The sequence below is a fragment of the Triticum aestivum genome, chromosome 3D (assembly GCF_018294505.1).
Source record: "Triticum aestivum cultivar Chinese Spring chromosome 3D, IWGSC CS RefSeq v2.1, whole genome shotgun sequence".
Taxonomy (NCBI): Eukaryota; Viridiplantae; Streptophyta; class Magnoliopsida; order Poales; family Poaceae; genus Triticum; species Triticum aestivum.
In genome coordinates this window covers 171,106,952-171,134,206 of record NC_057802.1, presented here as the reverse complement: position 1 = coordinate 171,134,206, position 27,255 = coordinate 171,106,952, and the positions used below count along the sequence as shown (strand labels likewise).

General features: G+C 45.5%; 3 protein-coding genes and 1 pseudogene across 11 annotated transcripts; 2 read left to right on the top strand and 2 right to left on the bottom strand.

Moving 5' to 3' along the window:
* The first annotated feature begins 2,908 nt into the window (after positions 1-2,908).
* On the top strand, positions 2,909-4,703 carry LOC123078096 (peroxidase 72). The gene is made up of 3 exons (XM_044500494.1): positions 2,909-3,251; positions 3,640-3,831; positions 3,908-4,703. Exons 1-3 carry the CDS (start codon positions 3,021-3,023, stop codon positions 4,490-4,492), a joined length of 1,008 nt encoding a protein of 335 aa, XP_044356429.1. The 5' UTR covers positions 2,909-3,020; the 3' UTR covers positions 4,493-4,703.
* Positions 4,704-6,350: 1,647 nt separating this feature from the next.
* On the bottom strand, positions 6,351-22,318 carry LOC123078094 (uncharacterized). Of its 9 annotated transcripts, none has more exons than XR_006437066.1 (20): positions 22,034-22,318; positions 21,645-21,738; positions 20,915-21,018; positions 20,790-20,828; positions 20,611-20,673; positions 19,456-19,533; positions 16,535-16,600; positions 16,370-16,412; positions 15,537-15,585; positions 13,932-14,025; positions 13,810-13,859; positions 11,605-11,689; positions 11,115-11,217; positions 10,947-11,039; positions 10,149-10,215; positions 9,923-9,989; positions 9,772-9,825; positions 9,343-9,510; positions 6,820-7,443; positions 6,351-6,737 (listed from the first exon to the last, which is right to left on the bottom strand). XR_006437066.1 is itself a non-coding variant. In XM_044500493.1 (19 exons), the coding sequence occupies exons 2-18, from the start codon at positions 21,706-21,708 to the stop codon at positions 9,376-9,378; spliced, it is 1,254 nt and encodes a 417-aa protein (XP_044356428.1). In that variant the 5' UTR covers positions 21,709-21,738; positions 22,034-22,318; the 3' UTR covers positions 6,351-6,737; positions 9,343-9,375. The 9 variants fall into 9 exon arrangements, 7 of the variants coding, with proteins under 7 accessions (XP_044356428.1, XP_044356426.1, XP_044356425.1 ...); XR_006437067.1 differs by having other exon boundaries at positions 6,848-7,443; XM_044500493.1 differs by lacking the exon at positions 6,820-7,443.
* Positions 7,184-9,132, top strand: LOC123078095 (peroxidase 9-like; annotated as a pseudogene).
* Positions 22,319-22,911: 593 nt separating the features above from the next.
* On the bottom strand, positions 22,912-25,848 carry LOC123078093 (replication protein A 14 kDa subunit). The gene is made up of 3 exons (XM_044500486.1): positions 25,611-25,848; positions 24,563-24,826; positions 22,912-23,306 (listed from the first exon to the last, which is right to left on the bottom strand). The coding sequence occupies exons 2-3, from the start codon at positions 24,822-24,824 to the stop codon at positions 23,239-23,241; spliced, it is 330 nt and encodes a 109-aa protein (XP_044356421.1). The 5' UTR covers positions 24,825-24,826; positions 25,611-25,848; the 3' UTR covers positions 22,912-23,238.
* Between the last annotated feature and the right edge of the window lie 1,407 nt (positions 25,849-27,255).

The following is a 27,255-nucleotide window of genomic DNA, read 5'->3' as shown; positions in this document are numbered from 1 at the left end:
CCCAGCAAAAAAATAAGAAAACCCGCCATGCCAACACAGTCATGCATGCACTACATGGAGCTGCATTAATCAATAATGCGGACCGCGCGTCCAACCTGTAAGTAACCATGTTTTGCTTATAACAAAAGGTGGCAGCATTTGTTTGGAAGCAAAAAACCTTTACTTTTGCCTATACGCGCCTACTTTGTTAGCAATGATTTCACATATGATTAATTACCTTGTATTGCCACGTTCTGCTCGTTGCTAGTTAAATATGGTTGGAGAGTTAAAGTGAGACCTCCGACGACTCCCCTGGTCTATTGCATGATCCAACCTACGCTTACGGAAGGTTCATCTTGGAGACGCTAAAAGTAAGACTAGCAGCTTTCATGCAGTCTTAAGCCTTGGCTTGGGAGCAAGTTTTAAAGACTTGGGAGGGAGTTGCTTGATGGCAGAATTATTGCTGAAGCAGTTGACAACGGTGCCTAGTGAAGCTCAGCTACTACTCGATATGCCTAAGAGCATGTCCAGTAGAGCCCTCAAACCCTCAAACCCCTAAAAATAACTGCTTTTTTTACAGTTTTTGTTGAAAAAAAGCCGTAGACTAGAACCTCTAAACCCTCAAACCCGTAAAAAAATTTAGAGGTCCAACCCTCAAATTGTTTCCCCACCTGTAGAAGTGAGGGTTGAGAGGAAAAACTCCCCCCAACCCGCACTCCTCTTTCCTCTCGCGCGGGAGGGAAGTTTCATCCCGCCTCCCCTGCTCCTCCCGCCGCCTCGCCCCGCGCCGGCCATGGAGGCCTCCGCCGCCGCCGCGCCCCCGCCCGCCGCCGCGCCCGCCCCTGCCCCGGCCGACTCGGGCCCCACCCCGCCCCTGCCCCCGCCTCCGCCCCGACCGTGGCCGACGTGGTGGCGGCGACCCACATCGGGGCCAAGCGGCGGCGGGCGGGCCTCGCACCGCCTCCTCCCGCCTCCCCGGCTCCCGCCCCGGCCCCCGTCCCCGCCCTGGCGGCCGCCCCGCCGCGCCCGCCCCCAAGAAGAGCCGGCCGAAGGCAGGCTCCCGTGGGCCGCGAGGGGCTTCCTCCAAGGTCGCCGGCTCGTCCCCGGCCGTGAACAAGCCGCGGAAGAAGCCCGCGGCCCCGCCCGCCGCCGTCGCCGAACCTCCTCCCGCCGCGCACGAGGTGTTCGAGGAAATGGCAACCCCATCCTCGTTCATGGACCTCCTCCAAAACGCGGAGGTGGACCTCGGAGCTCCGCCCCTAGACCCCTTTAGGGTTGGTGACGACTTGGAGGAAGATGAGGAGGATGAAGGGGATGACGAGGAGGAGGTGGCCGAGATAGGGGAGGAGGCATTCACCGCCGCTTCCCGCCCACACGCGCGGTCGACAAACTACACCGAGCCGGAAGATGTCCTCTTGGTTCGTGCTTGGGCAGCTGTGGGAATGGATGCAACCACCGGCACCGATCAAACCGGTAAACGGTATTGGCAAAGGATCGAGGACGTCTATTGTAGGATCAAGCCGAAGAATAGTGGGTTCATCCATCGCACTTTCCGATCGCTTCAAGGCCGGTGGGAGTTGATCAAGCCCGCTTGTGCTCGTTGGAGTGCGGCCATGGACCAAGTGAGGGATGCACCACCTAGTGGAACCGTGGAGAACGACTATGTGAGTACATATTTCTTCACTATTTTGATTATGTGTGTGCACTATGCTATTGGTGGGTTCTTATGTGATTTATGTGTGGTTGATAGGAGACAATTGCCGGCATGAGGTACAAGGAGATGGCCGCTTCCAAGGGCAAGCCATTCCCATTTAAGCATGTTTGGTCAATTCTTCAAACCTTTGACAAGTGGAAGTTGAGGGATCAAGAGACCGCACCCAAGAAGTCGGCAATGCTAAAGATGGATGATAGTGAAGATGAGGAGGAGAGGAACTTGGGCAAGCCCGAGGGAACCAAGAAGGGCAAGCTAAGGGTGAACATGGAAGAAGAGGCGTCAAGCCTAAGGGAGAAGATGGACCACATGATGAAGGCAAGAGAGGAATTGACAACGAAGACATTGAAGACGAAGCTTCTTATCACCGAGAAGAAGAAAGAGGTCAAGCTTGCACAAGTAGAAGCAAAGCATGAAGAAGCAAAGCGCAAGGCCGAGTTGGAGGAGAGGATGATCAAGCTCAAAGAGGCAAATGTATGGAAAGAACTCATGGTGGAAGAGAAAGAGCACATTATGATGTCCAAGAAGGACATGGATCAAGACCAATTGCAATGGTGGAAGGACACCAAGGAGGACATCGTAGAGAGGAAGAGGATGTTCCGTGTTGCGTCCTCTACTTTTCGAGATGACACTCCGTTGAGTAGTTGTGGTGATGGCAGTGTGTACGACTCCACCGGTGCCGATGGAGATGCTTGATGGAGCCCGCTTGTGGTCTAGGAGATGGCGCCGAGGTGTAACTTTTTGGTGATGGTGCCGATGAGAGGAGGAAGATGATGATTTTGTGATGTAAACTATTAAACCATGCATCAATGATTGTCATTTGGTAGTTTGTTTGGAAGTTGATTGTGTTCTTGTTGTCATAAATTATGAGATGTCAAATGATAGATTTATAGGTTGGGGTCGAGGCAAAGACTAGAACCCTCAAATCTAATCCTTAAAGCAGTTTAAGGGTTGGGTTTAAGGGTTCTAGTATTTGCCCCTGTTTTTCAACCCTTAAAAGTGTCAAAAAGTGGCACTTCTCAACCCTTAAAATTGCTTTAAGGATTTGAGGGTTTGAGGGTTCTACTAGTAATGCTCTAACAACCCTTAATGCTCTAACAACCCTGCTGGCTGCTGCACCTGCACCTCACCGTGTCGGCGTGCCCTCTGCTCCAAACCACTCCTCTCCTCTTCCCTTCCATCCATCCTCGTGCCTGCTATAAAAAACCCCTCCATCTTCACTTCATCTCACCACCCACCCACAACAAGAGAAGTGCAGGAAGCAGCTAGCTAACCAGCTCTCTTCTCAACGTAGTGCAGAGCAACGTAGTTTCCTCACATCCATCCACCAATGGCGACCTCCATGGGTTGCCTGGTTGCGCTCTGCCTCGTGTCCCCGCTGCTCCTCGCCGGCGCCGTCCACGGCAACCCTGGTTACGGCGGCCTGTTCCCGCAGTTCTACGACCACTCATGCCCCAAGGCCAAGGAGATCGTGCACTCCATTGTGGCGCAGGCCGTGGCCAGGGAGACCAGGATGGCCGCATCCCTCGTCAGGCTGCATTTCCATGACTGCTTTGTCAAGGTATCTCCATACTTAGAGCACCATAAGATGCGCCTTTTATTTGCTAACTTTAATTAGCTGTTCGAGCACATAGCTCAACGTGCAAATTTTCACTTCACCTATTGGTATAGGAAAAGTTATCCTCGGCAGCATGGAAGAATCTGTACTGTGGGTTTTAGGCTTACTGTTAAACGGTGATTAAGCTATATCCTACTACCAACGTAGCGCATGTGGGTACTGTTGACTGTTTTTTTGTCTGGGTGGCATCATCGATACCATGATTGCTCCGTTCTTCTTTCCACTGAGAGAGTGATTGATTAATCCAGTGTCCAATAATGCTGCCTCTGTGGAATGTTCTTGTGACAAATATGTCTCTTTTTCCGACAATTAACATTTTCGCGTTTTCTAGGGATGCGACGCGTCCGTGCTGCTGGACAACAGCACCAACATTGTCAGCGAGAAGGGGTCCAACCCCAACAGGAACTCCATCAGGGGGTTCGAGGTCGTCGACGAGATCAAGGTGGCCCTCGAGACCGCCTGCCCCGGCACCGTCTCCTGCGCCGACATCCTCGCCCTCGCAGCCCGCGATTCCACCATCCTCGTATGTTCACCACCTTTCCTCTCCTCTCACAAGCCCAGCAATCCAGCCAGCATGTGTGACTCTGATCAACCTGCAGGTCGGTGGCCCGTACTGGGAGGTGCCACTCGGGCGGAGGGACTCTCTGGGCGCGAGCATCCAGGGCTCCAACAACGACATCCCGGCACCCAACAACACCCTCCCCACCATCATCACCAAGTTCAAGCGCCTCGGCCTCAACCTCGTCGACGTCGTCGCGCTCTCGGGCGGCCACACCATCGGCCTCTCCCGCTGCACCAGCTTCCGGCAGAGGCTGTACAACCAGTCGGGCAACGGCCTCGCCGACGGCACGCTGGACGTGTCCTTCGCGGCGCAGCTGAGGCAGGGCTGCCCCCGCTCCGGCGGCGACAACAACCTCTTCCCGCTCGACGCCGTCACCTCCACCAAGTTCGACAACTTCTACTTCAAGAACATCCTCGCCGGCAGGGGACTCCTCAGCTCCGACGAGGTGCTGCTGACCAAGAGCGCCGAGACGGCGGCACTGGTGAAGGCGTACGCCAACGACGTGCACCTCTTCTTCCAGCACTTCGCGCAGTCCATGGTGAACATGGGCAACATCTCGCCCCTCACAGGGTCCAAGGGAGAGATCAGGAAGAACTGCAGGAGGCTCAACAACTTCCACTGAGTCTTTGAATGTTTTGTTTTTTGAGGAAAAGAGTCTTTGAATGTTAATTGTACGTGGAGTGGAGTAGGTGTCATGTTCTGGTTGGTTTAATAAGCAGGTGTGTAGTTGTAATCTGGGAGCCCCGGATGGTGTTTTGTGACGAACTCAAGATTTCTGTAAGGGATGCTATGTAAGAGAAAGAGAAAAGTATGTGGTAGCAATCATTCAAGTATGACCGCATTTCGTTTATTTAGACATTTTTTACCAAACAATTCATCAAAAGATCTATCGATGGTAGCGGTTGGTATACACAAACATCTAGCTAGAATCAAAATAATTTGCAAAAGTTTACATGCTAGGTTCTTCTCTGTTGTATACTAGACTAGAAACTTCGGCAGAATAATTTAGTAATCCCTCCGTCTCATAATGCAAGACGTTTTTTGAAACTATGGGACGGAGGGAGTACTTTCTAATGTTGGTCCACACATATTATTCTCTTCGTTACGAGCTGCATGTATTTTTATTTTTATTTTTGACAGGAAGCTGCATGTATATTTTGATACAAAGGGAGTACTCAGAAAAGCAGAAGGCAGTCCTCGTAACAAACTTGCTTTGAACATTTCCCTAGAAAAAAACACTTGCTTTGAACATTGTCAGATAAGAAATGATAAACAATGAGAATAATATTATAGCTCTCCATTAACGGTCCAAATAGCAATACACAAGGTCTTCAAGATGCACAGCATTGACGTGGATGGTGGTTAGTAGTGTTGATGTATAATTGTATTGCGTAGTCTCTTTCATGAGATCAGTCTTTTGGTTACATTGGCTAGAGCATTTGCCCGTCCCTCTCCATCAGTTTAGACTTTTGGATGAGTTGGCTGGAGCATGAATTCAATCAGTAGAGATGGTTGTGAACTCTTATTCGACAGCATGTGTGTCTTATTTATTTTCTTCAGTTTTAGACGATATAAGAGTCAAATCCAATGGTCTAGAAAAAATCAATATTGCTCGACATGGGTGAAATTAAAAATAGCAAAAAGAAAAATGGCAAAAGGATGTTTGCATCAGACTGTGATATTGATAATTGCTACTATGATATACCCTTTGGATGTTCATGGTGCAGTGGTCGTGGCCAGGGAAGCAGAGACTCCTCTCTATCATGTAAAAAAAAAGTTATTTCTCGGGAGGGCCGTTTTGGCTCTTGGATGCATACGATTCCTAATGAACAGTAAATTCAAAATAAGTAGTAAATAAAATAAAAAATTCTGAATTTTTTCGTAGATGTTTTTGTTAGTGTAACAAGTGTGCTTGCCAATTTTCATGCGAAACGGGATGACGGTGCTTCGTCAGTGAAAAAAAACAAAAATAAGTGTAACAATTAGAGGTAACATTTGTCGTTTGACTTGTTTTTTTTTACACAGATCAAAATACTTAAGCTTTCCTCCTAAAATTTTGCAGGTAGGGTGTGACAATGATCACATCTATTTCTTTTCAAAAAAATTGGACATTTGAAAAGAAACATTTTTGATGGGCAGGAGCATATGCTCTCAAGAGCCGAATTGGATTTCCGGTTATTTCTCTTCCTATTGTAGAGTGATGATTGAGCTAGAGAGTAGAGAGGTGGCCTGGCCAGTTTGTCCAGTGACGATAACAAAGTAAGCAATTAAGATAAACTAGGTGGAGCAGATCATCACTCTACAACTCTCTACTTTGTGATCGAAATTGCTGTGCATATGATGAACAGTGCGTACGATTTTCGTACGACATGATCTCGCTCGTCCTACTGATCGAACGGCTGCTGACCACTGTCGTACGTACATCGTACGAAATTAGTCGTACGTGTAGCAGTTCTCGTTTGTGATTTCTTGCACTTAACTCTCCCAAGAAGCTGCGCCATCGGAAGCAGGCAGGGCAGAGCTCACGCCGGCCAGTGTAACCAGAATTTCCGGCGCGCCCTTTAATGCCGGACAGTCAGACACGGCTTGTTTCTTCTACAGTTCTACTAGTAGTACTAACCCCCACATGTCGTGGTATCAGCACGTCAATGCAAGTCCAGGCCTTACCTAACCTCAATTCCTAGCCTCGTCCTGGCTGAGGTGACATGCACGCACATGATAACATTAACAATTTACTACGTGCTCCTTTGGCATATATTGCCATGCAATTCAATGGAGGTCTCCTCAAAATTACTTGATGCCCTTTTCCTTCCGCTTGTCCCATCGACCAAGGATCATTTGGAGTAGGTGCAGCCGATACCATCATTCTGCATTCATTATAACTGGTATGATTAAGATAAACTAGGTGGAGCAGATGCGTTACACTTTCCGTTCCCAACAAAGCAAAACCTCTAATGAATGCTGCCCATGCACAAACCATATCCATATACTAAAAGAAACAATTGCCGTCGCTCTCCATTTGGAACCAGACCAATCATAGGAGAAAGTAGGCAATGGTTTTCCTCGCAAAAAAAAAAAAGTAGGCAATGGTTTAGAACACGAGATAGTGGAAAATGATCAGGGAACTAAAACAAAAGCTCTCTCTAGATCAGGTACACCTGAAGCACATACATGGTTCCTAATCTTACCACATGCAGGTGGAGTGGATGGAACGATGCATGCGGTCCAACTTGAATCACATTAGTACGTACTAGTTCTATAAAATGGAAGCAGTGTGCAAGAACCAAATCACAGCAGCATTGCATCAAAGCTAATGGGTTCATCATCCAAGAGATGCCTTGGCGCAATCCTCATTGCATCTTTCTACTTCTCAGCCTCCCTTGCCTTCTTCCCTGCTCACCATGAGGGTGAGGGTGCCCATCCAACTGGACACAGTCCAAAGCCAAGCCTTTCTCCACATTTCTACAGGTCCACATGCCCGCAAGCTGATGAGATTGTAGTCTCCGTCCTGAAGAAGGCGATCACCAAGGAACCGCGCATCGCCGCGTCCCTTCTCAGGCTCCTTTTCCACGACTGCTTTGTTCAGGTAATTATTACTATTAAGCACGGCTCAAATGCACATCAACTAGTAAACAACATTCCTACAACCACAGTGTTCACCATAAGTTTAAATTGTGCATTTCCTTGATAACCGGGAACACCATGATTTCAGCTGCTACTACAACCACTCATGGTTAGTTCAGCTATTATAGATAAAGAAAAATATTTTCGGCAAATTTCAGGGTTGCGATGCATCAGTTCTGCTTGATGACAGCAAGGCAGTGGCAAGCGAGAAAAACGCTCTTCCCAACAAGAATTCTATTAGAGGATTTGAAGTCATAGATGAGATTAAAGCGGCACTAGAAGAAGCATGCCCACACACAGTCTCTTGTGCTGATACTATTGCCCTAGCTGCCAGAGGTTCAACAGTATTGGTAAGTATCTGGTTTTTCCATGTTATATAAACATGTGCTCGTTTTATAAAGAAATAATATAAACCTTTGCTAGACTGCTTCTGTAGTGGGGGAAAACTACATTACGTTATCGTATTTAAGAGGAATAGAAGACTGAAAACTACTGATGTTCTCAATTAAATATGTTGTCATGTTGTTAAGACATATTTGATATGACAGAGTGGTGGGCCATACTGGGAACTCCCACTGGGAAGGAGGGATTCAAAGACAGCATATATGAAGCTAGCAAATAAGAACCTGCCTCCACCCAATGCAACACTACATCGTCTTGTAAAATTCTTCGGAAGGCAAGGACTGGATAACGGACCTTGTAGCACTATCAGGTATATCACCTTTTCAATGTTCGAAGTAGTACACATTTGAGGTAAAGTCGTAAAACAAAAGGGTTTGTTAGGGGAGTCAAATAGCCTAGAAATGGCACGGTTGTACACTGGCTTCCTGTCATAAACTTAAGCTTGAGATAACAGTAAGAAAAAACATGCAGTGGATAAACAAAAGAGCATAAAGTTGTAAGTAATGTATCTGCTGGAAAGAGATGACTGGGACAACATAAAAGTAATAAAAGGCTTTAGATCATAATAATCATATTAGGTGTTCCAGTTAGATCACCATTGCAGGCCTTGAAACCAGCAGTGCAATTTCAAATTTAACACCACGAAAATAGTTGATACCGCTGGCCAAGTATCAGGTCAGCATGTTCTCCTATCAATGACACCTTCCATCTTGCTGCATTCCAACAGGTAGCCACACCATTGGAATGGCCAGATGTGTTAGTTTCAAACAACGGCTCTACAATCAGCATAGAGATAACAAACCGGACATGACACTGGAGAAAAGGTTCTATCACAAACTGGCATCAGTCTGCCCATGCACCGGAGGTGATAACAACATCAGCCCGCTAGACTTTGCCAGCCCTCCGAAATTCGACAACAGCTATTACAAGTTGATAGTGGAGGGAAGAGGTCTTCTTAATTCAGATCAGGTTTTGTGGACTGGAAAAGACCCAGAAATAGCACACCTGGTCAAAAGTTACGCAGAAAATGAGTCCTTGTTCTTTGAACACTACATGAACTCGATAATCAAGATGGGGAACACAAATCCCCTCTTGGGTTCTGACGGAGAAATCCGTATGAACTGCCGCAGGGTTAATCATGTTCGCTAGTCAACAAGTTCCATGGGTTCCTTTGCTTGTGATTTCCACGGTTTGTCATTTAAATGTCATCCTGCTAATGTTTGGTGACATAGTTTGAAATGTGGCCTCAGATTGATTTTTCATTCAGAAATGTAATTTTATTCCTTTCAAGAAAGATATCTCGTCTTCTTTTGCTCTGAAACATTTGGTTTATTTCGATGGAAGATGCAAAGACGAAAACTCGGAGAGCTGATTTCAGATGCAGTTACATATATACAAGAAAAAGATATTAATAAAGACCAAGTAAAATGAGTAAAAAGTGCAAACCTACAAGACAAATTCCACAAAACTAAGCATGGCTCATATTCTCCCATATCTTCCATCATTTGTCCTCTGTGCTGCTGGTGTGGTAACAGAAGTGTTCTCCCACGATGCTTGGCTTGAATGATTTCCACTAGGATCACCTGCTCTTAGGTAGCCTCTTGGTCTTCCAACCTGATGAATGATTATTAGGTTACAAAGTACTACTTCTGTTCACAAATATATAAGATATTCTAACTTTTTTGTGAATCGGATGTATATAGACACGTTTTAGCGCGTTTGTTCACTCATTTCAGTCCATATGTAGTCCACATTGAAATATCCAAAACATCTTATATTTGTGAACGGAGGTAGTAGTAGGTAAGTAAACTAGCATGATCGTCAATGATTTGGTCAGGAAATAACGAGGCTCAGAATTCAAATTGAAGTACTTACAGCATCCAGAAAGGCAGACACGGTAGTCATCCCAGGCAGTGCATGTAAACCATCCTGAAATTGGTTCAGAGGTGCCATGTTTTCAAGAGAGCTTCCAACATGGCAATGTCAATAGCCAAACAAAAAGTTTAATGAAGTTCGAAAATAAAACCTGATGCTCCACATGACTTTTGTAGATGAACCCCCCACAACAAAGTAGGCTCGAAAAGACAATGAATCTGCACACAAAGAGCACATAAGTCAGAACTGTAAACACGATGAGGAGCAACACACGGACAAGTAGCAACAACACAGCAATGATGGCAATAATATAAGAGAAAATCACGATAGAATTGACGTTACCATAAATAAAGTTCTAAAGTTCAAGAAACACATACATGCAAGAAATGATTCCAAATGTTGCCCACCCTCTCATAGAATCACTCTCTTTTTCTTGTGTGTAACCTACACAGACAACGGATATTACAAAAAAAACTAGTCTGAAATTTACAGGATCACAAAAACTGACCTAAAATATTATATATCACATGTACAAAAGCAGAACAATGATAAATTATTAAAACAGTAAAACTGCTCTGACATATGAATATTTTTCCTTATATAAGAACACTTGCAGTAGCTATTCATATGTTCCCAATAATACAAATTATCACAAGTATCATTAACATGTCATTCTGTTCTATTATAATCCCAATTTACAAAGTTGCCATTTTACAAGTAAATTAACGAAAACACAGCAACTTTTTGTCACAACCAAAATACATTTGACGTGCAACATTTTTCAACCTCTGAGTCGAGATTGCAACATGTTTATCCATTCCACAAGTTAAATCTTCAGATAATGCTTACGATATATATCTTTTGAATTATTTTCCACAGTATCTAAAATTAAACCTATTGAATCTTTGAAAGTGTGAAGTTATCTCTATTATGGATGCACTTTATCTCTATGGCATAGCCCAAGGGGCATATAAACATTACACAAGACATGGGGTGCAAGGAAGGAAATATAGGCCAATACTAATACTCCTTGACAATCTCAACTGAGATTTGCATAAGACCCATCTTCTGCAATATTTCTAGAACATCAATCAAGATCTAGTGAAGCTCATGTAACAATTTCCAATACATGAAAATCTATATGCACAGCTGGTGATTGTCTGAATAGAACCAACCACATTCTTTGGTAAGCGTGAATTCGATTGGATCGTAGCCCACCACTGGGATTGAAACATTCACCACATATGGATTGCTTCGAATGATTTCACCTACAAAATGTATGAACTCAATTGTTAATAGTAAGTACAAAATGGCATCAGTATGTGGAGACAAAAGTCACTAACATATCCAATTCACATTCAGAACTGTTGGAGACAGGGCAGTAGGCACGGCGCCATTGGCCCCTGATCCTGTAAGCATAACATCAAGCCCTTTCATCGGATTAACCTGTGTAGTGGTAAAAAACAAAAGAAAATTATATGCAGAGTTCAACACATAAGGTATGCAACAGGCATATGGTTAGCACCAACGGTGGCAGCAGTCTCTCAAGACTCGCCTGGTATAGCTACTGGTTTCAACAACAGTGCACTCATTTGTTTGGTTAGCACTAATGATTGCGGGGTAGTTTACTAGTGTTATCTGATATTCTCAGCATCTGGTTTTAACAACAGTTGTACATCCATCGACCAATACCGACAACAAAGTTAAGGGACACCACTTACCCCAAAGAAAAACTAACTATATGTGCAAAATCAAAATAAAATAAGGTAACATAAAGAAAACCATAAGGGCATAGAATGTGTAGTTTTTACAGTCCCAAGTCTTTTTCCTTACCCTGATGGTAGGTTTTCCAACTAGGTCTGCGAGAGAAGACATGGCGCTAAGATATAAAGACACGTGAATCTGCTCACTTGGAAAGCTGCACAGAAAACAGAACTGCAATGATTTATATGTATCCATGTCAAAATTCTTAGATAATGTGGATCAGAACTGCATAGAAAGCTTTTGAATCAGACCATATCAAAATTCTTAGATAATGTGGATCAGAGATAGCTCTGATTGCTAGACTCTACTCAATCCATATTTAATATATTTCAGGCTTCAGTGCTATTAATACACCATCAAGTCTTGACCACATCTAGTAAATATTTCGGCTTTAGGCAGTTGACATGTGGTGACATGTCTTACCGTATATACTCAAGTTGACAGTACAAGTGTGGCTTCAGACTTATTCACTATGATGAAGTAACCAAAGAGATCAACAACAAAACTAAACACAGAAAGGATTCTTGAAAGGTGAGCTAAGTATAAATAACATGTATCATACTGCAATTCCGTAGCGCTTAACTGACTTAGGATCTGTTTGAACCTTGTGGTTCTTCCATCAGGCGGTAGATGGATACCGGTTTCCAAGCAAGAATTCGAAGTTCGTTTGAGGATAACCCATTATGTACAAATATAGTCTTTACCGAAAAAGGCTTTCACCCTGCTTTATATATAAAGCACCGATCCACAAGCATCACGATACAAACTCACGCCACCACCACACACGACACACACACCCAAGGCAAGATACAAGGGTGCCGAGCACCGCCACACCACCCCAACGACTACCAAGCCACTACACATACGCGAGGATGATCCGCTTGGAGCCAACGGAGACCTCCAATCCTCCGAGGAGAGGTGAGACGGAAAACGACAGAACAAGGACTCCAAGATGGTGCCTCCTAGAAGGGAACGACCACTGATAGCCGCCACCATCCGATCCCAAAGATCGAGTTTTCATCCGGAGCAACTCGAAGGAGTAAGGGCACCGCGACTGAGCCTTCATGAAGGATACGGTGTCCACGGACGCCGCCGCCGTCGGCCAATTCAAGATTGGACAAATGATGTACCTCGGCACGCCCGCCCCTCCGACGCATCCTAGCTCCGCCAACCACCAGCGACCACCCACCCGCGTGGCCATGGCCGCTCGCCCGCACCCGAGGCGCAAGTTTCGCCCACGAACGCTGTGCCTCCCGCCGCCAGGGCCGCCGCCCTGCATCCAGACACCCCCAAGACCGACCAAAGTGACCGGCTTTGGGCCAAAGGGCACACCCAGCCGAAGAGACCGCAGCATACAGCCCGCCTCGAACAACGCTGGAGCCGTGGCCCACACACGGTCGGGGAACGGGAGAGGAGGGGGAGCAGACGCATCCGGGCCAGCACACCCTTGTGCCAGCGACGGGTGGCCCGAGCTCGTCGGTGCCTCCCATCCCTCCAGCCTGCCTCCCCACCGGACACCTCATGTGTCGCCCCACCTCGGCGGCGAACGCAGCTCCACGCGAGGCCACCAACGTACACCCGCCCACCGGCAAGAAGAGACCCGAAGGACCGCCGCCAATCGCGAAGGAAGCCCACTGAGGAACCCAACTGCGCTGCCTGCCGTCGTCCAGCCGCCGTAGCCTCCGGATTCCGGCCGGCCCGCCCACCGGCCAGCCGCTGCTGTGGCGCACCACCACCCGCCTTGGCCATGGCAGGGGCGGAGACCAACAGCCTGCGCCGCCCGGGCCCAGATCTAGCCTCGACCTCGCCAATCCCGGAGAACCAGGCACGCCCTCCACCACCGCGCCGCCCAACGCACCACCGTCGCGCCGCCGCCGTCGACCAGCCCTGGCGCGCCGTCGTGCTGCTCCGCCTGGCGCCTAGCGCAGCACCCAGGCCCGGGTGAGCCGCCCTGCGCCTCGCCACCCGCACGAGAGGAAGAAGAGCACCCCGCCGCCGCCGGCGGCGGCGAGGGAGGGGAGGAGGGAAGGAGGCCGGTGGCTAGGGTTGACCTCCCGTGCGCCCGCGGGGGCGTCGCGGGAGGAGGGGGAGGGGTATAGTGCTTTAGTGCTTGTCTTCTTAAGACTCAAGCTCAAATATAGTCTTTTTCACATGAAAGCAGTTAAACTTCCTAGTTGGCATTTAATAAGGCTTGGATAAACTGAAACTTCAACTATGCTCGAAAAATCCCCTAATCTCATTAAATTGGAAGGATATTTTGATATGATCTCTTACCTAAACCCATGATGTTGTTCGAATCCCAGTTGAGTCAATCCATTGTAAACCTAGAGGAACCAAGCTGAGATGTAACATCAACTTAATCGCTGATTAATACCCAAAGAAAGAACTAGCTTTACCACTTCGGATGACCGGGGGTGGAAGCCCACAGTGAAACCCTTAAAAACTCTTGGGCCTCTTTTAGGACAAGGAATGGCTAGCTCAACAACCGTCCTGGACAAAAAGGGAACATGTTTAGCTGCAACATACACAAGAAAAATAATGCCGTAAGCACACGAAAGCAGGCAACAGATCAGCGAAAATAAGCAGTACAGGCACATTTAAAAGTATATGATGCTCAAAGTTCTGGCTGCTGCAGTTCTATTTGTTTTAGAGAATTTAGAGCCGTATTTTTATAGATCAAACATTTTCATCTCTTTTCCTTGTACCAAACATAAATAGAATTCAGGGAATTAGAATTTTAGCATATATAAAGCTCCCACGGACGAAACACAAAACGGGGATGAGGCAGCATGAATGGAAGAGTGCTGCATGGATTCCACCCCTGCCGTCGCTCAGGACAGGCTTATCCTCGTTGATAATGCTCCAGCGTGGTGGATATAGAAGCAGCCCAACGCTGAGAGAGGCGAAGGCATGGTTATTGGCTAGAGCAGGAACAGTGTCCAGCGGTTATCAAGTGTAGTTGGAAGTCCAATTGTACTACGAGTTAAAAGGCTTTGCCTGGCTCATGGTCAAAGATAGGTTCAACACAAGGGAGTATGGACTTCATGGATAGAAAAATTGGCAGCCCCTCTGTCCCCTCTTCTCCCCTGTACTCCCTATGTCTACTGTCCCATTCTCTTTATACAGTCCCTCCATCTTGTAAATATGTTTTCTTACTTAATACTCCCTTCGTTAACAAATATAAGATGTTTTGGATATTTCAGTATGGACTACATACGGACTGAAATGAGTGAACAAACACACTAAAATGTGTTAATATACATCCGATTTAGAAAAAAGTTAGAACATCTTATATTTGTGAACAGAGGGAGTAATATTTACTGGCAGGGCCTCCCTCACAGTTTTTCAATCAGAAAAAATGCATTGAGACGTAAAGCCTAGCGTTTTCTCGAAAAAGGAAAAAAAGGTGCTGCGTGTGCCGCAAATTTCCGTGTCAAGTGCTGATAGTCATCGTCGTGCAGGAAGGTTAATGTATATGTCTAACCCCGCTATGATGCTACATAACAACAGTGACAGTACCTGTTACTATGAGGCGCCATAATTTAAAAAGACCGTGATTGGCTATTTGAAAGCCAAAACATTTTAGATTCAAAATAGATAACGAACTGGTGGTTTCTGCATTGTTATATATTTTCTGCACCAAAGTTGTTTTCTTCGTACTTTCAGAATATTTACCAGTGTGCATACTAAGAAAATATACCCATTCATCTTTCGCCTGAAATGATCTGCTATGTTCAACTCAAATTTATTCCTCCCATTTGTACAAGGTGCAAGAAATCATCATGAGCATGTTGACTGTGGTCAGCTGATCTACATACTAACAAGGATTGAAAACTAGACTTCATAAGACATTTAACTACAAGTGAACAGCTCTTTTTTGTAGCAAACACACAGAAATTAGGAAAGAAGTTGCAGCTTCTTCACTTTTTGACATCAATAGAAAGAAATCAATTAACTAATTCTTTTAAAAAATACTACAAATAAAAGTCGGTCATGGTTACCTGCACATCCTTTCATCATAGGATACTCTGCAAATGCATCCATGTTCATCTGCAAAACTATCAATGTTAATTTTTTTTCTTCCGCAAAAAGGCATGCACCCAAAAAGAATCAACACATTGGTCAACCAATCATGGTTGATGATTCTGGCAATAAATATTTAAGCAAGGTAGTAATTGTTAGACAGACGAGCAAAATGGCTAAGAACATGTGTTAACATAAAAAAAATGAGCATCAGACTGGTTACATGAAAATCTTGATAATCAAAACGACTTTAGTTATATGATATACAAAATGTTGGCTAAAGCGGGGAAGAGTCTCCTTTAACTGTCTGTTGTTTAGGTGGGAGGTGAGATCTCTCCATGATCTAACAAGGATAGAGCACCAGCGGGGTCCGCTGCACGGACTTGAACGCAGGTGGGCGGGTTAGCCACTGAGCTAGCGCTCAGTTCTCCATAACTTTATTATGATTGCATATAACTACGTATTGGAGACTGGATCAAAGTCTAAAGCAATGCTTCCGTCGAGATGGAAGGGACTGACTATTCGCCACCAAGGTTTCCTAAACATAAAAAGTTTGTGTCCGTAAATGAGGTAAGTGTTAAAAACAACTTGGTACAAGTTTGCAGAAACTCAGATTTAGTTAGCATAACGTGACCAAGAATAGTGATTTATGCCATAAGACATCCCTAAGCGTGCATATAATCAGATAAAAATACATGTGTAACCATGGAGCTTTAACAACAAACCGAATGCTAATTTTACTTTAGCCAGGTTGCAACATATTTGGTGGAAGAGTATTAACAAAAAAATGTAAACAGAAAAGACAGCTGACCTTTGCATACTTTATTTGAGCATCGTCCACACATAATGTTGACCTGAAATATCAAATATGCTCATTGATGTTAATCCAGATATCTAAAATGAAACTACACAAGAAAATAAGAAATTCTAAATATTAGTGAAAACAGCGAAGTATCGCATCGAAGTTAGAGCAAACCTGTGCAGTACGGCCCATCTCTTCAAACGTAGTTTCACATTTCGCTAAATCACCATTGTGAAATCTCTGAAATAATGTGACAGATTAAGGAACGATGAAGGCTGAGAACCTACTATGAGAAAAGATGCTAGAGCAATTATGCAAAGAACGAAGATGCTTTAACAAATATTCTGTTTAGTGATTGCTTATTAAGAGAGCTTGGAAATACTCTGCTGGAAATGTTTGCACTGATAAACCTCACAATGAATTGACAAATCTTATAGTATTTTTGGCCTAGACAGACTACATCCAATTCAAACATCAGCTTGAAGATGAGTTTATACCCTGGACTTCAAGACTCTAGTGTACACCTTTAAATTTGTTACCTTCAATGTAGAAAGTCCGAACTGATGGAAAGGGCTAGGCAATCCATATATACACTTCGACACCCCCTCTCACGTGTGACGAGAGGCCTATACATGGACACAGAAACAGCAACACCGAAGCTCGCTCCCCGAGTCGCTCCCGCGGGCGACTCCGGGAGCCATCCCTAGCGCCACCCCCTCCCCCGCCGCCGCCGGTGGCGTCGCCGGCCAAAGGCCGTGCGACGTAGGCGGCGGCGGGGCGCCTTCTTCCCACGCCTGGAGTCCTGCGTCGCGGGGCGCGGTCCTCCTCAGCGGCGGCGGCGGTCATCGGCTCTCCCTCGTGCTCGGCTCCTTCCCCTCGTCGTCCTGGCGTCCCAGCGGTGCCTCCCGCCCTCCCCCCATGGCGGATCCGGGGTGGGTGCGGGGATCTTGCTGGCGTCAGATCTAGGTGCCTCTGCCCAGATCCGGGAGGTGGCGGCGGCGGATGCCCTTGGGGGTGGCCGACGGCCAGGTTCAGGTGGTGGCGTGGCGGCTGGCAGCTCGGCTGCTCCGTGTGGGGGGCGAGGTGCTGGCCGGCTCTGGCCAGGGCGCGGCGGCGCGTGTGTGGTGGAGGTGGTGGCGCAGGTGTGGTGGTGCATGTGGCGGCGCAGGTGGTGCGACCGGTGCGCTGGCCGATCTAGTGGCTGCGTGCCCGGCGGACTCAACGCTTGGAGTCCGGCGGGCGGCGCGGGATGGGCAGTGGCCTGGTGTGGCTGCTGCTCCGGCCGTGGAGGGATCCACGATAGCTTGGCATGTCGGCTACGGCGGCGGCTGACATGTTTCGGCGTCGGTTCGTGCGTTGGCGGCGTGCGGCGGCCTTCGATTCATCTCCCCGTCGCCCACGCACCACTTCCGTCGAAGGACTGGGCTTTTCTCAGCTGTGGTACATCGCCCGTCTCGCGCCCGGCAGCAGGACCGCGCCCGTTTCGCGCCCGGCAGCAGGACCGCGCCTGTCTCGCGCCCGGCTGCAGGACCGCGCCTGTCTCGCGCCCGGCAGCAGGACCGCGCCCGTCTCGCGCCCGGCGGTAGGACCGCGCTAGTCTCGCTCCCGGCAGCAGGACGGGCCGATGGCGGCCAGTTGGGGGCAGCTCAGGGGTGCGAAAGGCGGGGCCTTTCCACCCGTCTCTATAGGTGGCGTGGCGCTGGGTTACTGGTGAGGTGGCGTCGAGGTCTTGGATGCCGGGGTGGCGGCCCTGGTGGTGGTGTCGCGGTGCTCATGGGCAAAGCCCGTGCCTTGGTGCTGCCTAATGACCATGGTCGTGTGGGCGGCATGGTCGCCGGGGTGTGGCGTTCGGTGGCGGTGAGTATGGGCTGGGGTGAAAACCTGTCCTATCTTCAGACGGACCGGCGGCAGCGAAGCTCGCTCCCTTCTTGAAGGCGTCGTCGCGGCCATCATTGCCCGTCATGTTGCTCTAGGGGAAACTCTGACTCTCGGGTCGGGCGGTGGCGGCGCTCCGGTGTCGTATCCTTCCTGAAGGCACCGCCTTGGAGCCCACGGTTCGTCATATGCGGCGTCATCTCTTCGCGGTGGCGTGTTCACGGTCGAGGACCCGGCTGCTCTTGTAGTGCCTGGGGTGGTGTTGCTGCGCTCAGCGCTTATGTATCTTGCCTTGGGTGTGTGCGTGTGTTGTGGTGGCGTGCGTTTGTACCGGGTTGTTGTTGGTCGATGCTTTATATATAAAGCGGGGCGAGAGCCTTTTTCGGTATACATGGACACATAGGGGGAAACAACAATTTTTGGATAAAAATTGCGAAAGCCAGAACTTGAACGCATGACCTTAGACCCTGATACCATGTTAAGCTTCGTGCACTAGGCAACGCAACCAAAAGTTGAACTGATGGAAAGGGCTAGGCAATCCACATATACACTTCAACAGAAAGGAACACCAACTCGACAAATAACTGGTGGGAAACTTGAGACTGTAAATCATCACTCCTTATGACCTTTTAAGTTCCATTCAAGATACTGAAACCAGGTAACCAGTACCTTGCTCACCTTATAGTGATTATACAATGTAATCGACCTTATACACGGTTTTTCCAGTAACCTAGGAGAGTACCTAGTACTGTTAGTCTGTTACACGGCCTAGTAGACATAGTTTTAATAAATTAGTGTTTTTGTGCTTTCTTCCCCTTAACTCAATACACTACTTAAATGTTTTGATTAAGTTTGCAAGTGTACTCTGATGCGTAACTTCCATGCACCCTTTCCTTCTATCCATATGTTAGCATGACAATAGAAAAGTGGACAATGCAACCTACGTAAGAGGCTTCTAACCGTGTGGGATGAACCATTGGTATATTATAACGTTATTAGCTTATTATCCATAGTACGATATACAGCATATATGTTACACGAGATACCTATTGAAAGTTAGACATCACCGGCTATTGGCCAATACCTCCCATCTACTCCTGCTCATTCTAGGAAAATCACAGAACTTTGAAGATGTAAACCCGTCTTGAACTATGTGGCAATGACACATCAAAGGCACTGTTTTATCGCATACAAAGTTAATATAATTATGGAAGTGTTACCTGGATGTAGTCAACCAGCTTTGAACCAGTCTCAAAAGAGCGATGATTTGTAAAGCGGCCAAAATCAATGAAACCACCCTGGGAGAGAAGAATTATTGAGATTGACCAAGACAAAAGCATTAGATAATCGTTAGATATGTATATACTATTTGTGTAATACCCCGTTGCATAGGGGGTTTCCTGCATATTTGCCACCTGTATGTCGATATATATTGTCCTATTTGCCTCATTTAATAAAATTTATCTTTATCGCAACATGGTATATATTAATATAATCAAATATAAAAATCAAACTGTCTACATTGAATTTGAACAAGAATTTTCACATATAATAAGCATGCTAAACGAGAAAGCACAGATGAGCAGATAAATGATGACTGACATAGTTGAACCTGAAAGATGAAGATGTTGGAAATAAGAGGGTACGTGTTGAACTGCTGCTCACCTACATAAGCTTATGCTTCTACCTATATTATATTTCTATATTTTTGCATACATGTGGGTACATACATATACAATTATATGAAGCTAATTTCTTTCTCTATGAAAGTGTGGTTCACTATAAATAATTGTTAAAACGTACTAAATGAAGCACCTATTTGGGAATTTCAATGGATCACATGCCCAACATACTGCAGTGTATCTTCTCTACACCCTAGAAACGCATATTATGTTGTTGGCACCTTAGAACATAGGTATAACTGCCGTGCCTGCACACTGGTGTGCGAATGTTTATAGAATCAAAACGATGGTGGTAATCATTTTATGCCTTGCCTATGTAAGTGCGAAGACTCCTGACACACTGAAACATCACTGGGCAGTTTATAGCATTTTGTGCTAGTAAGTGATTGCTAGATTTATCGTGTGTTTAAATGGAGTCGTTGAATTGAATAAGGCAGTTTCGCCATGTAAGGAACTCCCCATCCCCACCCCGTTTGAATATTTTCCATCTCAGAATATTTTCAATTTCATTAATGGCAATGTATGTCGATGCTGCATTCAGAGAGGTTGTACAATGAAACGAGCATGCAAGCAGAATGTCATGCTACTCCATCACCTTTTAATTAAGAACTGGAATATTTGACCATGGCGAACTTTAAACAAGATGAAGGAAACACTATAGATCATTGATACAAAAAATGACATACTACATACCGCCTGAGACCTTCTCTGCACATCTTTGCATAACTGGACAACCAAGTCAGAAGTTACTGAGCCCTGATAATGATAACACAGTGTTAGTGTAACTGGATACACTTCCGGTGAAACGGGATACATGGAAATAGACTATATGTTTTTTCAGAATAACTTGTAATGAACATATGATAAATTACCTCCTCATTGTATTCAAAATTCTTCCCGGCCAGGTGTGTCTAGCAACAGCTGAGGAGATAATGACATGAAAGAACCTGCTGTAATTTCTAAGTAGGCGTAATGAGTAGGGGGATTATAAGGATACGAAGTCAACAAGGTGGCTATCACTGTCGAATGTATAACAATGAGAACTTGGAACAGCAACAATAGCAGTGGCTGGCACATGGATGTACGCAGCCGCCAACAGCACTGCAGAGAGTAATGGAAATTTTAAGGATATGCTTAATAGGGGATACCTAGTATGGAAATTCAAATGAATTTAAAAGCATAACTGTGTTGATTTATCATGCTCAATACACGAGTATAGTATAACTAAGAACCATATTTCTGTGGCAGTATGAATGTGGAAAGAAGAGAGCAGAGGATCCTGGCAGTTAACAATTACAGTATCAAACTAACATACACTGCTATAAATTATCAAATAAGAATTGGCACATGATATAGTAACAGAACCCACTATAAGAAATAATAGCCATGTGCAACTTGGTAAGTTTGTTCATCACTAAATGGGTGGACAACTGATCCAAGAAAGCTTTTCATTGCATAGTAGTTGCTCGGAACAGCAGATGCAATGTATTAACTCAAGAAATACTGGGTTTTTTTTTCCCAGATGCACAGGATGACAAAAGCTGTGAATATCCATCCATATTTGTTTGGCCGCCAACTGACCTCATGCTTTACGCCAAATCAAAGTAGTACCTCTTATCTAGTATAACCATGAAATGGTCTTATAATAAAATCCTAAAGATGGTATTCTGATGATCAAAACACAGAGCAGGGGAGTGCTTCTAGAAGCACAAGGCTTAGAAAATCACCTATGATGAACGGGCAAAAAGCATCGAGGGGGCAGGAAGCGAAGATGCTCCGTTTGACCAACATGCTTATTCAGGTCTCAACAGCAGCACTGCCCTGTCAGAAAATGATGCATGACAAGGCACTGTCAGTAACTAGAATTCTATATTTAACCAGATGTACAGTCGCAACAAAGGCAAAGGGATTTGGGCAGGCAACATATAAAGTTCCCCTGATACTATTCCTCTATGCGGGGGCAAGGAATGGACATGGTGGTGCCGCCGCTAAACCCCAATCTTTTTTTGGGGGGAAACAGGCTTCTACTTACTACAGTAGAACAATCCAAGCAATTCCGCTGGCATCTGGGTGCTATCCTTTATCCAAGCAAGGCGGGTTAGGGCATTTTCCTTACCAATAATGCAAGGGGAAGAGATGAGGCACCGGCTGAAGCTGAATGTATCCCCTCCAGCCCTCTCCACTCCAGATGCGAGCGAGCGAAAGCCTTGGAGGTGCCGCGGCAGCCGGTGGACGTGGCTGCCCCAGCTTCTCCAACGGCGGGGCGGGGCGGGGCGGGGAAGAAAGCGAGGTCGGCGGCGCTGCTATCTGTCTTCTCCGCAGAGGGGGAACCGAGGAGCGTGGAGTGGAGTGGTGAGTGTAAATCCAATCGTGTAACGCCAGTAGCTTCTTCTTCTTTTTTTTTCTTTTTCTTTTTTTTTTTTGAGAATCACGCCCGTAGCTGGAGAAAAGCAAAATCTGGCTGAAAGAACTATGCTCAAGACGACCGCTCAGCCAATGCTCGCAATAGCATGGGCCGGACTGGGCAGCAAACAGATGGCGTTGAATGCGACGTTAAGCATTTTAGATTGTTTTTTGAATTTTGCACAAGTAGAGCCAATTTTTTTCTTTTGGAATAAGGTAGTACATAGAAGCCGCTCTCTTACAATTTCCACAAACGTATTTGCAAGTTTTTGAAAACGTAAGTTTTCGTGAAATAATAGGACCATTTGTGATCCAATGATAATGATGAGAAAACGAGAATAAGCAGTCTCATTTCCGTGCTCGATGCACCACCTGTTATTTTTTAGCTTATTTTAGATGATTGTAAGCATCCTGTTCCTTGATTAATTTAAGGCACTTCATTCGCGTGGGCGCGCAAAGATGCGTCCAAGATAAACCCAAACATGCCAATGTGAATTTGCAGTAACGTTGATGGATGAACTACTTGGTTAGTTCGCAAGCAAGATCGGTCAGAAGCTACTCGCTTCCAACATGCTGAGTGTGCAAGCAATCAAACTAGGAAGGGGCACACTCTCCATGTCTGGACATTTAATTTGCCATCAGTTTGGACTTTGGACGACTTCGCAATGCCCAGCACAAATATCAGCTCAGCTCCTCATCAAGGTGAATGGGAGAAAGAGCTCAGGCATCAGGCAAAATGCAACCTTCCAGTTCCAGGATTTAAATCCAAGCGACGATAACATAAACCTAAGGTTTGCTTTGCATTGCTAACTAGTAGTGGTTACTACAAGCGGAAGCAGTAATAAGCTCATCGACTCCGGGAGACACACACAACGCAAACTGTCTTCATAGTAAGCTTGATCTCGCAAATGAGCTCCTCTACAGGAGAACTTCTTTCACCTTGCCGTTCACCACAAGCTTGCACAGCCCATTGAACGCATCAGCATCTGCGACATAAACATGATAACAGGGTTTAATGTTGTTACAAGGCGGAGCAACAGTGTTGGCCAAAAGGAAAGCTGCTACAATGTAAAAAATATATAATTACTCCTGTTTGGCCTGCAAGAACATAACAAAGATATACATAAAACTTGAAGCCACAAGAAAGATTCCCCAAAATGAAGACTTATTTGCAATTAGCTGCGATAAGAATGCTGAAATGTTGGGCTATGCGCGGCAGCTTATGAGCTATAGGACCTAAATTTTTCCTACCAAAATAAAAATAATATGTTAACCTGAGATCTATTGTAAGATAATGAACACTTAAATTGGAAAATGATTTAAAATGACAAAAAATCCAGAAAAGATACACAAGTAGTAAATGTTCGGGCCCATTACCATTGTGTAAATTTTCGTGGAAAAAAATTCACCTTTACACATTGACGAAGAACTCCCAAGGATTCAATTTTTAGAGCACTAATACACATGGCATGAAAATTATTCGTTTTCCATGAAAAGTTACAAGCATATAAAGGACTGAAGCATTCACTCCCCCCGTTCACAAATATAAGATGTTTTGGACTTCAATATGGACTACATACGAACTGAAATGAATAAACACACACACACTAAAACGTGTCTATATACATCTGATTCAGGAAAACGCTAAAACATCTTATATTTGTGAACGGAGGGAGTACTTGAATAAAGTTTTTAACACTGTTTTTTACATTCAGAATATAGTGTTCCGGGGTGCACTTCTGAATTACCCCATTTAGGATGAAACTAAAGATGTGAGTCATTTTGCATAACGACCCAAGTCAGTTCTGGCTTTAGATTCTTAAGTATCGGGCAATAGTCTTAAGAGAACTAAGGAATATAATTTCTAAATTCTAGAATTTTGCATCCCAACACAAGCAATCACCTGTATTGTGCTGATGTTCTACAATAACATGAGTATGGATGAGAAATACAAATATTTTCTTATATAATCAAGAATGGCAAAGCCAAAGAACAAGCTAACAAGTGCGTGAGGGGATCTCATAGCATTGACCACTGCCAACTTTTGAAAAGAAAAAGTTCAGCTGCTCGTTACTGATTGAAGGTGGTAATGGAAAATAATAATTAAGAAAAAGGCAAAGCTCCTCTGATGTCTATGGAATTATGTAAAACATAACAAACTTCAATGTTGAACCCCGCAGCAGCAAGTATAATACAACCTTGAAGAGGCAAATAAAACCAATATAGGTGCATTAAATCTCACCAAAGTTGTCATCAAAATCTTTGCAAGTTTCAGCACTGATGGACTGGTCGTTGTCAGCAATCCCAATAACCTCTAGATAATGTGATTCACGGCCTTCCGAGGCACCTCTGATGGTCAACTGATGTCCATCAGTCGACTGCCCAACAAGAACTCCACCTTGAGTGTGTTGGAACTTAAGTACTGTACGCACTCTTTGCCCAACAAACATCTTGAGAGTCTCTCCATTGACGATTGCTGAACGAAATGATGCATCCATGTCCATGTCTGCAAAGTGTTAACTTCAGAATTATCAACTCAATTTAACAATATCAACCAATAAGAAGAGAACAAAAGAACTGCCCACGCATCTCCTTGTCACTATCATCATACCAAGCAAGCAAGCACATGACCAAGCCTTGGCCGCATGCATTGGTGCGATGAATGAGAGACAACAATGCTACATCCTAATTAACTAAATTGGCAGCTATGCCATAAGTTATAGCAGCGCCATGATGGCTACTAAAATTCACTGCAGCAGCAGTATTCACAACTGTCTGCTGTCATAATCCGTCCGTAATGGACAAAAAGACTTGTTTCAAACTGGATCAATTACACGGTTCTCCATTTTACATTTCAATGGCTTCTTGCGCGCATTGGTCACTGTCCCACAGGAGATCGGCCTTGGCGCGCTGAAGAAAGAACAGGAACAGTGTTCATACCAGGAAATCCGCGACTGGGGTGAAAATCCAGTGGAACGACAGACTAGAGGGGTCAGAGATCGCGGAAACTTCCGGATCTGGATTCGACTGCACACAGAAATCGAAGACCAGAACGGTGTACGCAAAGGCGAAATCAGCCCGGGCAGGGGTGGGACTGGCGGACTGCGTTAGGGTTCAGTTAAACCTAAACCCCCAAAATTCAGTGAAAACAATCTACCATTTTGGACCAGTCAAATCGAACGCACAACTAACACGATGCGTTGGAGTATCGGGCGAAGATTCGGAGAGGGGACGAAGCAGGCTTCGGAAAAATATTCGAAGAAAGCGAGGTCAGTCGGGAATGTTCGTACCGAGAGAGGAGATGAGCCTCGATCAATCTGTCTACTTCTGCGCAGCCCACCCCGGACGGAGATGGAAGCCTTCGAAGTGGCGCAGCGGAGGACTGCCCTGCTCTCGGCCGCGCTGGGGTTCTGCACTTCTGCTGGATTCGGAACGGGTGAGCCGGGCGGCGCGGCGAAAAGGAGGTTATTTGGGGCAAGCCCAGAAGGGAAGGGATAGCTAGCGTTTCCACCGGAAAATGTCATTCATTTTCACGAGAAGTGAGGACATTTTTAAGAAAAAATGTTCGTATGGCCTGGGTTGTCGCGCTTTGCTGCGCTGTTTGTGTCGTCGAGATTTCAAATTTTTTAGTTTAGAATGTGAGGGAGATGATGGTGTATGAAATTTTTATCCTATAATGTGATTTTTTTTGAACAAAATATGATGTTTTAGTTGGCCCTTTCTAAAGTTGTGCTGCCTATCAATTCATATATATGTGGACCGACAACCGCATGTACTAAATTGGTGTTGCAGTGTCGCATATTGATGATTTTTTTTCCACGTCATGAGAGGGTACGCAGGGGCTCATGTGTTTTTATAGGTTAATTGTTGCCGATTGATTCAAAAAATCATTGACTCGGTCAAAATCATGAACCAATTTCAAAATTAAACACCTCAATCGAAAACGTGGACCCAATCAAAATTATGAACCAAACCCAAAATTGAACACCTCAACCGAATAAAAACTATGAATCAGATTCAAAATAACCTCGATCAACATCGAGAATCAAATCTGAAATTGAATGCCTCAACTGAATGAGATAGATCCAAAATTAAGGAGCAAAGTGTATTTATGATGATGTATGGTCACTTTATAGGATGCATCCCCTAACAGTTGGTCAAACAGGCTTTGCCTCGCACGCGCATGAAACTTAAAATGATTTCAGGTTTTGTCTCACTAGGAACACTCGAATCGTTCATTTTCAGCGAGCCAAACTCGGGCGAGCGCGAGATAAGGAACGACATACACTTTGGTACAAGCATTGAGATGGCGGAAGACCCAAATATGCGGGCGTGAAATGTGGCGTCTCACCCCTTTATACTCGCTCCCTCTAGCAAGAGGACTGAACAAGCCTAAATATCGGCAGCGACTTAGATTTGCAGTACCTGTAGCGACGGCTTAGATCTCCGGCACCGGGACGTGCTCCTCCCTCCGTGAGTTGCTCGTCTCCTTCTCCGTCTCGTCATCGTCGTCATCGTCTCCAATGGCGGTAAGCCGCATATAACTGGAAGTGAATTGTTTCCCTCGAATGGTATTTTAATGTTGATGACAACAAGGATAGTGAAGAGTGAGGACTAATGTCTTTATCTTAGGAAATTGGTTACTCTATGGTTATCAAGGGAGATAGATGGACCCCTAATTCAAAAAGGGAAAAGATCTCTTTTCTTCGAAGACTTCGAGTATTTTGGGGGTTTTATCTAATCTTAGAAAATCATACTATTAAGAGGGGTCTCTCCTTGGATCAATGGTAAAACTTATTTTGGTACTCTCCTAAGTTCACATCCCATTGACGCCAAAATAGCCAAACTAAGCATTCCATCATCCACCATATATGCTCCTCAGGAATCCAAGATTGGAACTTCCCTCTATCCATTTTTGGCTTCCCGTACACCCTC

Coding starts and splice junctions, on each gene's coding strand:
- LOC123078096 (XM_044500494.1), top strand. CDS start 3,021: ATGGCGACCTCCATGGGTTGCCTGGTTGCGCTCTGCCTCGTGTCCCCG. Junction 3,252..3,639: donor TCCATGACTGCTTTGTCAAG/GTATCTCCATAC, acceptor CGCGTTTTCTAG/GGATGCGACGCGTCCGTGCT. Junction 3,832..3,907: donor CCCGCGATTCCACCATCCTC/GTATGTTCACCA, acceptor ATCAACCTGCAG/GTCGGTGGCCCGTACTGGGA.
- LOC123078094 (XM_044500493.1), bottom strand. CDS start 21,708: ATGTTGGTCAAACGGAGCATCTTCGCTTCCTGCCCCCTCGATGCTTTT. Junction 16,601..19,455: donor AGCTGGTTGACTACATCCAG/GTAACACTTCCA, acceptor ACATTATTTCAG/AGATTTCACAATGGTGATTT. Junction 11,690..13,809: donor GAACAACATCATGGGTTTAG/GTAAGAGATCAT, acceptor TTTTCTGTGCAG/CTTTCCAAGTGAGCAGATTC.
- LOC123078093 (XM_044500486.1), bottom strand. CDS start 24,824: ATGGACATGGATGCATCATTTCGTTCAGCAATCGTCAATGGAGAGACT. Junction 23,307..24,562: donor AGATTTTGATGACAACTTTG/GTGAGATTTAAT, acceptor TTTATGTCGCAG/ATGCTGATGCGTTCAATGGG.